The sequence below is a fragment of the Ostrinia furnacalis genome, unplaced genomic scaffold, assembly GCF_004193835.3.
Source record: "Ostrinia furnacalis isolate ACB-3 unplaced genomic scaffold, ASM419383v2 OfSCF7452, whole genome shotgun sequence".
Classification (NCBI taxonomy): Eukaryota; Metazoa; Arthropoda; class Insecta; order Lepidoptera; family Crambidae; genus Ostrinia; species Ostrinia furnacalis.
The window spans coordinates 22,275-38,725 of record NW_021137691.1 but is presented as its reverse complement, the minus strand read 5'-3'; the positions used below and the strand labels follow the sequence as shown (position 1 = coordinate 38,725).

Here is a 16,451-nt window from a genome sequence, read left to right as displayed (position 1 = left end):
TAAATATACCTCAAACGGTTGTTTAGGTATTGACGTTCAAAAATCGACATTTAGGACACTAAAATCTATCTATCATCTGTGAAATGTTAAAATTTACTGGTTTTTTATTTGTTCCTTTGTATTTACACAACTAACTATCTGGATGCTAAATTTGAACCTTCAAGGTCATCTGGAAGTGGTTAGAATTTGGTCTTATAGGTCAGCCATGTAGATTTTTAGACGTCAATATAGCTAAAGAACCGTTTGAGGTACCTATATTTATGAAATTTGAAGCTGATGTTTATCTTGCAAGTCTCAACACATGAGCCAAATTTGAAGTGTTAATGCACAGTACTTTTTGAGTGATGAGGAGTTAAAAGTGGCTCCAATTAGTTCGTCTAAATATACGCACGGTGCAGTCCCCTCCCTGGAACTAGGCTTAACATGCTCCCGCATGTCTAGAATATTAGCTCAATATTGATTTAGTCGATTTTCTCCAGATGGAAACATGTAAGACAAAAATAAAATTTCCAGTATTACAGACCTTCTAGAGCAGATGCCGCGAAAACTATACAAGATATAGAAAAACTTGACTATCTCACCTGTAGCAAATTTAATAAGCTTTTTTTGGTTCATAGTAGTCATGTCACTAGGACGCATAGTTTCCGAGGATTAAGCGAAAAACCGAAAAGTGGTACCTTTAAACCCCCCTCTTCCCGCCGGCTCAAGGGCTAACGGCGGGGACTTTTGCTATGTTTACCTCCTAACTAGTCTAAATAAAGTCCCGAAGTCAAAAATTGTGTTCCACGGATTTCCATCTATAATGCTTTATTAACTGGACTATAGACCGAAATAATAGTATGTAATATATTTTGTGGGCTGCACAATATATTATATTTACGATTGAATGCATTGCTAATTAGGGTTTTTTTACAAACTGGAATGCCGTTACGAAACCACACGCTCTACCGAACCTTTGACAGCTGTCACGCCTACAAACTGTCAAAATTAAACCACTGACAGCTCGGCTCTATCTTGTTCATCTCCTAAATCACCGCATCCAGCTCTAAATGATTGAGTACCTAAATGTATTCATTAATTCCTCTGATATTCATCTGACATTCCAAATTCCTATTATAATGCATATCTGATCACCGTCATAACAATTTGATGGCTATAATGCTTTCATTGAAGGGATTGGTCAAGTTAATCCCATACCGGAAACGTTGCGCCTTAGTTTGACTTGTTAAAATTATTTACAACATACACAGTTACACAGTATAGTTTAAATATCCATAAATGCTACTTTTCTACTTGTTTAGTTGGCAAAATAATTAATAATCTAATTTGATTACATCCTGTAAGCAAACATAATTAATGATCTACGTCCGTTTAAAGTTTTGTTCAAATCCATTCACTTTCATTGTACTATCCTTCAGTCGCTCCTAGAGGCATTGCGTTTTGTAAGTATTACCTAGACTCGAGTTAAGTGTGTATTGCGAGTGTATTATTTACAATTTTATATTGAGGTTAACCTTTAGATGGGTGTCCGCTGGCCTTTCACAAAAGTAGCAAGATCCAAGATCTATAGTAATATAGTTGGAATCATTATCACAGTTGGTACCCTCGACTCCATAATAAGAATAATGAAATTACAACCTAAAATCCATTTACCGTTATTCTTATAGTATAGTAGGTATCTGGACAAGCGCTAATTGGTGAGGTCTTCTTATTTTATATCTTCTTTTATTTATGGCAATGACTTGGTTTCAAAAGCGTACCTAAAACAATAAGCAGCAAAATATAACTTATGGCATTGCATTGACTTTGGTTGCATGTAAAAAGTAACAATAATAGATACCAATATGGCCATGAAATTATCTATAGATCCAAGAAAAAATTGTGTCACACGGCAATAAAATAATAAGTGCAGCATTTTATAGAACAATCTTGCAGCTATTCTAAGGGCTTACTGTAACTGTAATTGCTCATGAAACAAACATGCGTGAGGAATGCGTGCGTACGCGCAGGTGTCATAACTGCTCGGGTATCCGTTTTAATAATGTGTTATAATATTTGTCATTTTATTTCTAATTTATGCTTGTTTGCAACATTGTATCTATTTTCAGTATTTTCATATATTTTAGGATGTTATACCTACACGAATTTGCTAAATTATACTTACTCGTAGAACGCAGACACAGCTTTAGGATTTTTCATTGCCTACTTACTTCATGAATGCCTATGTATAATTTTCTGTTTCAGTCTTTCAGAAACTGAAAACTTCCTGTTAAACATTTCCCGTAGTGAATGTATTCATTTGAAATAAGTAGCAATTAGGTACATGTAGCAATGATATTATTATCACGAAGGTTATCTCTATGAGTGTCTGTATATCATCAAGACTTTTTTCAACATCGACGTAGATATTTAGGTCAAGCATTTAATTGGCATTGATTGATTTATAATGGCGATTAATAAAATTCATAAATTGCGCTAAGTCTCGATATCTAACAGAGATTTATAAATGGATGAATGTAATAAAGCAATTTGTGATTTACTTGACATTTTTGATTTAATGAGTCTTGGTACAAAATGTACCTATAATATCTTTAATTCCTTGTATGTATTTATATCTACAGTGACCTATTCACCTGTCCCAGTTTGAGTACCTATCTCACTAGCGTAAAATAATAAGCACGAATATTTTAGGTCTTATGGATTTATAATAAAGTAGGTATATGATTTATATAAATCGTTATCGCGCTGTATAAACTTCATTTAGTTTAAGGTAATTGGCATGATAGTTGGCACACTTATAATTTTATAGTCTAACGAGTACGATTAATGTAATTACAGTCAAATGTAAAATCACCACTAATACCTCTGGATCAATCATACGTATCTCTCAATCAACAAGTCAATAACAGCGTTTTACTTCGTTAAAATCTCAATCAATCCAATTAGTGATATATTATGCTAATAGAGTTCGTAGCGGGTTTTTGCGAGTCGATGTTCCACATAGATCACAGAGGCCTTGCTCGAGCTCAGTAGCTCAGTGACCAGGCTGCATCAGTAATGAGCCATCGTTACGAGCCGACTATGAATCATGAGTAAATGAGAGGTCTAAAAATTATACGCTGTCTCGGTTACGATATTTTCTCGCAAATAAGCAATGAATCCATTTTATGTGTTATAAGTAAATTGCAGCATTTTTGTATAGGTGCAAATTGAAATAAATGATCTCTTCAGGCCACTTATTCGTAGATCTGTTTTTTTATTAAACTTGGTACCTATCTAAAGTTCTTTATCGATTATTCTCAACAGATTTATTTTACATTTTTGTCTTCTGATGAATTTACATGTAAATTATAGAATAAATAATTGTCTTGTTTCAGAAATATACTACGAGAAACAGCGCTACGATGGCTGGTACAACAACAGAGCATACCCCGACTGGGGATCAGTTGGTAAGTAGCACACAGAATTACTAAAATAAGTACTTAATATCCATGAAGTTTTCCCGAAAAAAAAATACTTACCACGTTCAATTTTGAAAATTTCATTAGTAATCACTACATCTCTCTCGCTTATTCGATATATTGTTCTTCATATAGGCAAAACAATAATATACTAGTAAATCGTGACTGGTTTCGTGTATCCCAGCGCCATTCGCCATGTTGCATGGCTGCCTACCGCAGACACGATGACACGTCCTGATAATCTCTTCTGTGAAGTTAAAGACCACATCCATGTACAGTCAGCTGCATATCAAACTACATCTTTATTGCAATATAGCACCTATTACAACTATATACGATGTATCTGTGTCCATTTCGATGTGCTGTCGTCTGAACTTTAAGTTCCATAAATAACCGCAAAGTATTTTCTTGACTTTTGGATAAATGTTCTTGCGTAAAACTCTTTGATTTTTACTCTATAATCAGGTAGGCAGACGATCATACATATAGATACCAGAATACCCTATCATTTATATGGAGAAACAAAAATAATGTCTATTAACTACATAATTGAAGGAAGTCTGCCTACTGCTCAGCCACCGCAACAAACTCTTGCGACATATCAAAACAAGTGAGCTACTCAGCCCAACCTCCCTGTCAGCTGTCATTGTTTGAAATGACGTTAATCAACTCCAATTTGATTTAGCGGTTTGATTTATTGACACAACCTTGCTCTACAGCAAATCTATAGCAGACAGTACGTCGACTGCAAACGAGTGTAGATTTCACCGTTGTATCTATCATAACTGATGTTTATGCGATTCGTTTAACAAATGATCGTAATATTTATAATGTATTAACTAACAATTCTCTTCTTGTTTGAGATTTAACTGTTGTTTATCAATGTCAAGAATAACATAAAAAGATAACGTTATGTTGCATGAAATGTACAAGTACATTTGGCTTTAGTTGCATCGAAAAATCGTTAATGTCTAAGAAGTGTAAGATAGATGCTCAGAAATTTGTTGTTATAAATAACATCAATCGCTATCCTTAACAGTAATAATTTCGATATATCCACGAGAACATGATTATCGAATTCATTACTAAAAGTAGAGTTCCAAACATTTTTTAATTTAAAACAATCCAACCATCAATTTCAATTTAAAAAGGAATATTTTATTGATCGTTTACGCATCTCTACAGGATATAACCAATAATTACTTATTATCAATGATGCCATTATATAAAATAACAACTTGTCATTTGTAAAGACTATACAGGGTGGAATTTTGTAATGCCACCTGAAGGGAAAGTACTCTTAATACTTTAGATAGAACATTTTACTGAAAGAAAACATTCCTTTATTTTTGAAAAGAAAGAGAACTGCATTCAAAAATTTTCGAAATTTTTTCGAAAATTCACTACCATACCATACGATTTTCTGTAACATAATTAAAATAATTTAGGATTTCATGGTTTTCCTTTCATTTGATTTATCAAGATTGTTAGGGAGATTTCATCCTTATACTTAACCCTAACGATCGATTTAATAAAAATACAGGGTGTCATTTTTAACAGGTTTTGGTTGGTTCGATTCCCGGGTGTGGCAAGCAAATTTTTGAAAATCTTTGAATGCAGTTCTATTTCTTTTCAAAAATTAAGGAATGTTTTCTTTGAGAAAAAAATTCTATCTACAATATTAAGAGTGCTTTCCCTCCAGGCGGCATTACAAAATTCCACCCTGTATAATCATATTGTTACTCAAAAAACGAAATGTACAAAACGTAATGTACCCTTTACGCTATAAAACTGTAAATGGTTATTGAAATTATGGGGTTTTGTTTTTAATAAACGAAAACAGTTTGTTTGATAACAATTAATCCCGATGATTCTGGATTCCCAATCTATGGACAATGTTAATTTTTTTTTTAAATAAACGTGCTACCACTAATTTTACATTCTTTCTTAGTTGCTCGAAAATATTTTGAGACCATTACGTTTTGTTTTCAAATTAAGTCATATTATGTGTGGTCTATAAAACCTCACGTAACTATACGATAAAATATGGTAACTTGATTGCTGCAATTCTACAGAAAAAATAGCTTTGCGCGATTTTGTGTCAATAACTTATCTGGATCAAATAATACTTAAAAGGCAATAGCCTGATATAGTTGCAGCAATCGACTCGAATCTTATTGATCTGTAAGTCGATTTGATAGTGACTAAGTTATGTCTACAGACCAATTCAATTCAAAGGTTATATAAATCCTATAAATGGTCTTCAATAGAAATCTATAGCTATAATTACTAGTGATACTTATCACAGCCTTTCATGTTATAACTTTTTCAGTCGACTGATAATTATAACTATATCAGTGAGAATAAAGTATACAGATGCATCCAATAACTTATCTGTATTCCAAAAACACGTTCTAAAAGCCTTTATAGCGACTTCTTAACACATTAGTTGACCACACACGCCATAAAGTTGTTAACCAGATGAAAGATAAAATCTGAACACCACAATTTCGTGTTAATTAAGTCCACAATTTCACAAAATTAACTTACACGTCACTTAATTAAAGGAATTTATTATCTTTAAGTATCTACTTTTATTAACACCTGTACAATTTACCATGGATATAATTTTTAGATAACATCGTTTATTTAGGTTTTTATTTACAATTTTCTCACTTTTTGTTAACAAACAAAATGTTTAATTTGTTAACTTATAAGACATTTTATCAAATAAGTATACGCAGTATGAAAGCCTTAATGCTTGTAAAGAAACTCATAAAATATCTTCTAACACATTACTTATTTACAGAACTTCTCGTTATGATAAGTATGTAAATCACAGGTATCACTGCGTAATTATAATGAGCTAGTAATACTAAGCATTCTTGACCCACCTGGTTGAAGATATACGTGTAATTGAGCAAAGATGCCTTACTGATTGCGAAAGTGTCGCCGTTAAATGACCACAAGGCCAGTGATAAATAAATATTGTTTTATTTACACTTTTGTGTCGAATATTTTGTGAATACACTATTTTAACGCGTTCTGGTATCGACGAAATAGAAATAAAACGAATTTACGACTAACAAAAAAGCTCTCAAGGAAAAGACTTCAACGCGCAAATTAATACCTATGTAATAATATTATTGTAATATTTATGTCTATCTTTACATAAGTCAAACTTTATCGCTCCATAGAATCTTCTATCTGCCCTAAATAGCCTGGTGCTTTTTTCCAGATTTAAGATACTCTTAAGTGCTGGAGCAAGATCAAGGTTCAATAAAAATAAGTATTCATTATCCAGTCAGTTTACTGACCTGATTAATATGACTAATAACCTGTAGTTATATGCTATAATTAAATGTATTTATTGATTGTATCAAGCACTTGACCTTAGTTACCCTACGTATTTATTTTAGTAGCCTTTATTTATAAATCAGTCTGTAACTTGTAATCTATCGTTGTCAATATCAAATCTGATGTCAAACATTTTCGGGTCATCTAATTCAGTTGGCTGTATCAGTTACAGTTACACTGAACCCTGCGTCAAGCGGTTAAGTCGTGTTTGACCTGCAGAGATCACAAGCCAAGATATAGATAGTCTTATTAATCTGTTGTCGTTTCGCAATTGCATCGGTCTTAATCTGGTTATCAACCATCAAACATTGCATCTTGATATCGATCAAATGATTACTTTCGTTTTTAAGTTGAGTTTTACAGAAGCTTTCGCTGTGTTTCAGAATGTTTTTTGTTGAATGATATTATCTTTACAGCGATCATTTTACTGATTCTAGTTAGAATCAACTCTCACAATCGTTTTTCCTCACAAATTCGTAGTCTTCGGGTCGTTTTTGTTTTTTTGCCAATTTACCTGGTGTGGAATTTTGTTATTCGAAATATAGTTTAAAAAACCAGATCACCAAACTGAAACGGAGCAGATGCCAAACCACACTTTAAAATAACTTGTTTATCACACTTGTTTATCCAAAAAACCTAATGCCAATATTTCGTTTATAAAACAACTAAAATATTAAACAGTAGAGCACCAAATGCGTGTGAGACATTCGAGAAATTTCGTATCGAAGGGCGCATGTCGCAACGAATTGCATCATCTATAGCAACGTTAAATTAAATTAGTTAGACAAACATTGAACAGTATTGAGATAATAGCCCAGTGATTTATAGCGCCGTGAAAAATGGCTTACTTGATCGGCGCTGAGCGCGCAACGTGAGTAATTTATATTATTGGGGATCGATAATCGCTCGTACAATTATGAACACAACTCTACAAATTGTAGGGTTGCCAGGAACGGTTTGAGGATTCGATTATCCAATAATCGAATCATAAACTTAGATCATTGGATAATCACTACTAAGCAACTCGCTCGCAACTCGTATTAACTAAATATTTACTAATTTTACGACAAATGGTTTCTTTGGTCCGCAGTTTTCAGATAAATATTGCACTAAAACAAGATGTGTTTGGTAACCCTGTATAACAAACATTTTGTGCCAGCCGGGCCGAAATCTCCTTGTTCCTAATTCGTTATTCATGGAGTATATCGAGTGAGCATTGCGCCACGTCACGCGGCGTCACGACGCACGTTAAATTATTCGCCGGGCCATCTCCGGTGCTAACCATCAATCACGAATCGCCAACATCTGTGGGATCGAAAAGATTACCTAGGCAACATTGTACACTGTTATTGGCAGCTATTTATCATACTAATGGAAGTGTAAATCGCTATGCAAGTTAGTATTTTTCAGCGGCTAGGCGTAAAACCGTTGGTGCTTTTTAGGCACACAACTTTCATATACCTACCTAACTTGCGAGCTGTGGTTTCAGGCATGTCAAAGATTCGAATTTATGTTTTACTACGAAAGCCTTTCTTGAAAGAATGTTGCTGATGATTGAAAAATTCAAACGTGTCAAATGTAGTCCTTGAAGTGTTGTTTAACATATTTTTTTTCAACTAATTCTGTACAGCAGTAAATGAGGAGCAGGCTTTACAAAATGCCCATTTGACGCGGATTGAGGACTCTAATCGCCTTAATTTCATGTTTCTTTGGTGCTAATTCGTAAAACTGAAGATTGTGTAGTAGGTACAGTCACGGAATGAAAAGGTTCGTCAGTTTTCAAATTGATTCCTTCAACGAATCGCGAGCACATATTACCTTTTGAAACTATGTTACAGAATAATCTCGAGTTAGAGAAAGTAATCTTTAACTATTCGTCAGTAAAGTTCAAAATTATTCAGATCAAAGTTGTTTGACGATTTATCTTGTCAAGAAGATTGTTATGATTGATAAACTAAAACCTTCTTGTTGGTTCAACCTGCCATTATTATTTCTATTAAATTAAAAAAAAACTATTGTCAATTGGTCAATGTCATCATTGCATTGCACTGATGGGATAGAAAAATAAACAAGCAAAACCTTATTCGTTAGCAAACGTCATATTTTTAAATGTTAGCAGCACTGTTTCTTGCACTGTTATGTTGGCAGGTTTGACTCTTACAGTACCTAGTGCAAGCGAAAACCGACACTAAGGTGACGAACCTTTTCATTCCGCGACTGTACTTTGCCGGGCCATTTCCGCGGTGCAAACCATCAATCACAAATCTAGAAGATTATCTAGACAACATTGTAACAACATTGGTAGCTATTATCATGGCAAAATCGCTATGCAAGTGCACGGTATTTTTCAGGGACTCGTTGAAAAAGCTCTAGACATAGAGTTCTAATTGCACAATTTCAAACAAGTAAGTTGTAAACTATGATGCTTTAGACCCTGAAACAGATAAATAATAATATAGTCTACAACAATTATTAATAAAAGAGTTTAACTTTAAAAACTAACCAAACAATGACATGGATTTACATACTGAAATGGGTGTTTTATGACTCATAAATATACATTTAATGGATTGAGAATTATACACTTTTATTTATGTAAACATGCTTTATGGTTTTGGATAACGTCGTAAAATTATACGTTGATTAAAAATAAAAACACAATATGCCTTTTCGGGTTTAATTGATGTGAATGAAAAACACAACATTATAATGTGTCTGTAGTGTCTGGACAAACCTCAAGAGGACTTAAGACATTGATTTGATTAAATAAATTAAAGATGTTATGGTTAAATTATGTAATAAATACATATAAATAAATGTTTAAGTTGTTATATGTTCCCACAGCTTGCCATTATTCTTTTCAAACTTCCTAAAGCTATTGTGTAACCTACTTTAAACATGATTTATTATGAAAAATGCTCCAACATATTGTTGAAAAGCCAATCACCGCCATACATTAGGTGCCGAGTAACATTCAATGCATCCGATTTGTATCCGTCAAAATAATTACCAAAACAAGTTCAGGTTGGGCCGCTAAATACACCTGTATTGTTTAGCTGCATTCCTACTAGTTAAAAACATGTCATCAGTTCATTTATAATATCAGTATCTTTATTATGGTCTTGATGTGTTATCTAAGTATATATAACTCAAATGTGACTGACTGGCTGACTGACATGACAAAGTGATCTATCAACTTACAGCCCAAACCACTGGACGTATCGGGCTGAAATATGACATGCAGGTAGATGTTATGACGTAGGCATCCGCTAAGAAAGGATTTTACGAAACTCCACCCCTAAGGGGATAAAACGAAATTCATGCGTACGAAGTCGCGGGCGGCCGCTAGTATCAGAATAATACCTAGACTACGAGCAGTTTCGCAATTTATATGCCTATTTTAAAGGTAAATGGTGAAAGCTTTAAAAAACTTACACAAAAATTATGTCAATATAGTAACGACAGAGCTCAAGACCTAAAAATGAAATTACATATAAGATCTCTTTAACAATTATGAATGTACCTACAAATAAGTATTACCTACATAATGAAAGGGAAGAATTATCAAAAGTAATAGTTGTCCAGTAAGTATCTGCAGTCAGTGTAAGTGCTAATTAAAGCCTTTTAAGATGACACGTGCATTATCATGATTATACAGCAGTTCCCCAACTGGTAATGGTAGTGAGAGGACCGTAGCAGTGAAGGGTCGTACAACACTTTACTTGTTATTAAAACTCTGATAATTAAGTATATGGACCACTCCATAGTACTCGTTTTGTCTCGCCACCACTAATAAACTTAAATATTTTTTAACAAACAAAATAAGTATGTAAATAAATTATAATTTTACATATTTAATAAATCGCTGTGCAGGAGCCGACAAAGCGACCGTTGTCTCAAACTGGACCAAAGATAAGAGCCAAGATTTAATGATCTACAGAATAATTGCTCAGAAGGTATTATAATAAATTATGACAATATTTACGGCGGCATCCAAGTTTTACGATTATTCCTCGAAAACATTTCACGTATCTCCGGTATACTTAAAATTTTATAATTAGTGCGAGCTTATTTATGTGAATTGTTTACTCTTATTTTGGAGAACAAAAAAAAACTGTATAAAGCTGCGACTACACGATTTAACTCTGATGCAGATTTGATAAGTGGTAACATAATAATGTTCTGCTCGGAGAGAAAGTGATGATACAGCCTGGAGCATCGCACAGTTCGTACTACAATAATAACGTAATGTTATAAACTTTATACCTAACTATATCATACGTTGGCACTTGAAAGTTCAAATTAAAGCTTTTAAAAAGCTCTCAACATATGTACAGACGACGATTTCAAGCTAAACACTTAGCTTATATAGATAATTTATGTATTAATTTATTTACTTTTGCGCCTATAAGTTGAAATATGAAACATACTTTAGAATGAGAAGCTTTATCTTCGACAGTTGCATAAAGCTGAGCGGCTTAAGCGAGTTCCATTCGCCCGTCACTTTTCAGTGGTCTACATTGGTCTACATAGAACATGTTATCGTTTCGGATATCGGGTAATTTGCTCCGATTTCACGTAATTTTCTTTAGCAAACTGACAGTCATCATCAATTGAATAGTAATCTTAATAAATTACTATAATGTACAGATAATAAAGAATAGGTTATCAAAAACATAAGTAGCGAACTCGATCTGTGATCGTGGATTCGATAACATTACTAACTTGTTCATACATTGGTGAAAATTCAAGATAATATCTTCATCAATCAATCACAAACGTCGGCGGTAGCCCTTTCGGATGTCGACTCTGAATTAAATTAAGTTTTTGTCACTTCGGTGCTTTTGTTCCTTTTTTGGTAAGGAACTATGAAAGTTGCAATGGTACCTACCTGAAAACATAAAACAAGGTAACCCAACTGAGAGTCAAGTTTTTTCTACAAATCTGATTCGATATCTTAACGACATTTGTGCCACCTTCAGAGAGTCCACGTATGGAAATCGTTCGACTTTGGTTACTTGATTTTCCATAAAACAACATCTTGTTTACTTTCCATCAACTGATTAAGCGTAACAGAGCAACAATCTCTTCAAAATTATCTTGAAATCGACGAATCATAAACCCATATCAATAAAACAGAAGAGTCATAATTAAATCAAATGAATTAAAAATTATACATGATTAGTTACTTATTTTACACAAAAATTCGCCATAAATCAAAGAGTAGTTAAATACTGGCACTTTATAAGCATTTTTAAGAAAACAAGTTTAGTGTTTTTTGAAAAAAAAAACTTCATTTTAAATACTGGTTGCACTTGACAGATAACGAGCAGTCAAACAAGCTTATTTTTAGAGCGGTGTGTGTCAGGATGCGCGTACGCCGTGATCGATTGGCCTCTCTACTTCTGTTACACTTTCCACCGTGTCACATGCGGGCCTTTCCTTTAGGCTTAATTACTTTCATGTTTATGATAAAGCTGTTTTGTTATTATCTTATTGTGCTTTAGAAATTAAACGAAAGATACTTTTAATAGTAATAACCCACACTTTGGGTTACAGTGTAGGACTGTCATGAAATTCTTTTGTACTGATAAGAAATTATAATAAGCTTTTATAGAGCGTTTGTGTGTTTCTGATTAAATACTCATAAGTAGCAGATGACGTTGAATAAACCTAGTGAATGATTTGCAGAAGGACACAGGCTGTTTACCACTAACTACACTATTTCTTCACAGGTAGTCGACTCACACGCAAGTCACCAGCATCGTACGCGGATGGAGTTTACATGATGGCGGGCGCAGATCGGCCAGGTGCCAGATCGCTCTCCAAACTCTTCATGAGGGGGCAAGATGGACTACCCTCGTTGGCGAATAGAACGGCTCTACTTGCATTTTTTGGTAAGTTTACCTAATTTGAAAATATTGTATTGCCTATGTAAGTGATGATGCTATAGCGCAGGTATTGACTTAACTAAACTCCTGCATGGAAAAGTAGGTCGGAACATGATCTGTGTGGGCTTTAGCACCTTTTTGTTCATATAGAGCGAAAAAACTTATAGACTGGCTTTTAACAAAGAGACTGTGTACAAACCAATACATATTTTATTATTTATTGAGATATATGCCCACTTGTCTAACGGTACTTTTTATGTAAATCTTGATTAAAATTTGTACTTAAGTAGGTATGTCCCACCTAGGAAGTACAATACAATTCCACACTGATATACTTACATTAACATGTGCTAGTGGACCTTAGATCTACATGCGGAAATCTCGAGAGTAAGTTTACAATTCCGTGTAGACACGAGCATAATACGATATTATTGACCGTGACGCAATCGTTTGGGAGAACAAATCTTGCGTGTGCTCGTTATATTTGAACGATTTAGGGTATTGATATCAAGTACACAAAGGGCAGGATCATTCCATAATTATATGTATTATGTAAAGTATTGACGTAATCAAAAAATCACCTAATCATCAAAATTTATAGCAGATCTTTCTGATGTCAGGTCATCTCGATTTCATCTTTTGGGCTCATGGTTATGGTGATCGTCTTTATAAAAAGACTATGACGATTTTAAAATCAGGGCAAGCTGTTGCAGATGTCTATTGACATCTAGTTGCTTACTATCAGATTATTCAACAAAAACTACCTACATTACTTTACTAGTAAAACTAAACACATACCTACTTGTGTGTGTAGGTTCACCACAATAGTCCAGTGGGCGACGAGGGCTAACTACCACTACTTAAATCATTAAGCTATTGTTACCCCACATCAATACAAAGTCCTCATCTGAAGCTATTTTTCCCACAGGTCAAGTGGTAACCGGCGAAATCGTGATGGCCTCAGAATCGGGCTGCCCCATCGAGCACCATCGCATCCCGGTGGACAAGTGCGACCACATGTACGATCCGGAGTGCAATGGAGCCAAGTACATGCCCTTCCTGAGGGCCGCCTACGATAGAAGCACGGGACAGAGCCCTAATAGCCCTAGAGAGCAAGTAAGTATTTAAAAGTCATAGGTATTTATCATCGTCGTCAATAATAGTTTATTAGATCACAAATAATCTCTCAAATTCCATACAAAACTCAGCCTTAGTCTCCCCTGCAAGAACACGACCTCCTGGAGGCGAGTCGTGGTATATAATCTCCAGTAAAGTTGATATTGGCGCTGACTAAAGAATATTTAGACAGATGACGGCACATAAAGAGTGCTATGTAATTGTAATAAATGCGATTTTCCAACTAAAATGTATAGTTTGAAGTGCTGTCAACCGCTCTTAATATCAAGTACGATGATCTAATGACCTGTCCAGTAAAAATACTATTTTATTTACTTAGAACTTATTAAATCCTACTTATGGAGTTCTAGCTTACTCGATGATTATAGTATCGCTCTTTTAATATATCTATTAAGAAAATATTCTAAATATGTTAGCAATTAACTACAAGGCACTCTGAAATCATGATCTCAGTCACGCCAGATCGCATGAAACGATCGAAGGCATCTATTTATTTGTCTGCAAAGCAATCAATTTCTTACAATTAATTAAATGCAGTATTTACATTGCACTATGCTAATTATTACTATAAAGGCTTGTTTACGTTTGGGTTATTATTTCAGCTGAAAATTGTAAAAAAAAAACTAATTTAGTCAAAAACTTAGCAGACAAAGGTACATTCAATCGTCAACTGTCAAAGTTAGACTGAAAAATAATTCCTATGCCTACTTTGAAATACTTCAAAGACGTTAGTAACCCACAGACGAGAATAACTATTAGTTAAACCGTCCTTGCATTACAGATGATGCTGTAATAAAGTATGCTATTAAGAGCATTCCTCTCGCCATTAGCACACAACTAATGCCAAGTAATTGATTTTAGAAGGATACAGATTAGGATGTGGCAAATACCTAGGCACTATTAAATAATATGTCATTACTTATGCAATAAAAACAAGAGATTATGTCAGCACAAGCTTAAATTATAACGGTACTTTACTTAAACCTTGGAGATTAAGTACTATCATGTTCACGACATTGTAAATCTTTATCTTATCTTGCCATTAGTACTTCTCGCTGTTCCAAATTAAGACGTGACGGACAGAAATGCACATCCTTTTAAAAATGCATTCACATTTAGTTCTTGCGGCTCGGGACATAAAAGAAACCTTGGCTGCATCCTGCACTCGGATTCATTAGTGTTTTTGCACCAAACTGACTGACTTCATGCATTTAGCATAATGGTTCAATACAATGTTATTTTTTGTATCGGCCTAAGTTTGCTTTGACAAATTGTTTAAACATAAATATTCAGTATACACATAATATTCACATAAAATAAATAGCATTTGATTAATTTAATTACTTTTTATGCTATTACACTTTCATTAATCGGTAACTATTTAATTGTATTATATTTAAAATGTTTCTTTGAAAATAGGTACCTAGTGTAGAATAACTAGTTAGAATAGCTAGATAGATTACCGACTAGTTAAATCCATTTGTAGGTAATAATTAATTTTACTTTATATTAAAGTCACCAAATCGACCGTTATCCGTTTGCGTAGCTAAATTAAATGAATAAATAAATATTGTCAATTTTCACAACATTTAAATGATTAAACTAAATCATAAGTGACTAATTTTAAAGCAGGCATACTTATTTGTGCGACCGAAGGCTGGAATGCGAGTAATAAAACGTTATGGCGATACCTAACCCAGTTCCACACATCTCGAAAAACCCGACGACTTATAGATATGTACGTCGCCACATCGCCGCTGCACTCAATACCTTAATTTAATTTAATAGTCCTACGTATGCTTAATGGATAAAGTTCACAAAACTTATTTACGCTTTGATTATAAAATGCATTTCATTTACGGCTACAAAACAGAAACTGAAAGGTTGGTTCATCAATGCATCCCATATTTTATATCATCGCTTATTATGACACACTCAACATACTTCCTATATCCTCAAATAGGTATTAATAGTCCAGTAGAATTAGCTTTTAAATCGGAAATAATTCCTACAAAAGATTTTATTGCTTTAATGGCTTCATTAGTTGCCCATTAAGACTCTCCTAGGTTTTCGACTTCGACGGAGTTGTGCTTAAGTGGTGGGGGCCCCCGAACGGGGCGCTTTTTGGTTTTCCGGTTATACCGCGTAAAGGACTTACCCTATCGAAAAGTGGTCTTCGTGACGGTTGAAGGGCATTTAATCCTGCATTAAATAAGACCAAATTCATATGTTTTGAACAAACCGTTCTCGTGCAAATGTTCGGCAAAGTAGAAAATATGTGTATAATTAATGACCCTCTCCACGTCCAATAGCTCGTCACCCGTAGGCTCCCAAGCCTTGTAAAGGGTCGCCTTAACCAGCGTATCCCTGTCTAGGCTCACGAGTTGGATTCGCTTATCCTTGTTCGTTCCAGCCGTTCCTTAACTGCGGCTGCTGCACCTCTTCCTGGCACTCTCCTGAACGACTCTGTGTTACCTACTGTGGCTGCCCCTCTTTTTTGTACCCTCCTGTACGATTGCATTGCTTAGCCATATGCTTGGTCCAAGGTTCGACGCCACAAAATCAACTTCGTACGCGTGAAAATAGTTTAAATACTATTTTCCGT

At 34.4% G+C, this 16,451-nt stretch overlaps 1 protein-coding gene across 3 annotated transcripts in view; it reads left to right on the top strand.

Moving 5' to 3' along the window:
* Duox (dual oxidase) overlaps nucleotides 1-16,451 on the top strand; it is a 45,362-nt gene that overhangs the window by 13,481 nt on the left and 15,430 nt on the right. For 2 of the 3 annotated variants that reach the window (XM_028320786.1, XM_028320785.1), the window contains exon 1: nucleotides 13,671-13,825. Coding sequence is in view for 1 of the 3 variants with exons in the window: in XM_028320784.1 (XP_028176585.1) it covers nucleotides 3,378-3,449; nucleotides 12,554-12,715; nucleotides 13,638-13,825 (422 nt within the window). In the remaining 2 variants the exon portion in view is untranslated. Of the gene's footprint in view, nucleotides 1-3,377; nucleotides 3,450-12,553; nucleotides 12,716-13,637; nucleotides 13,826-16,451 lie in introns of those variants that run through there. The other variant, XM_028320784.1, reaches the window with a different exon arrangement.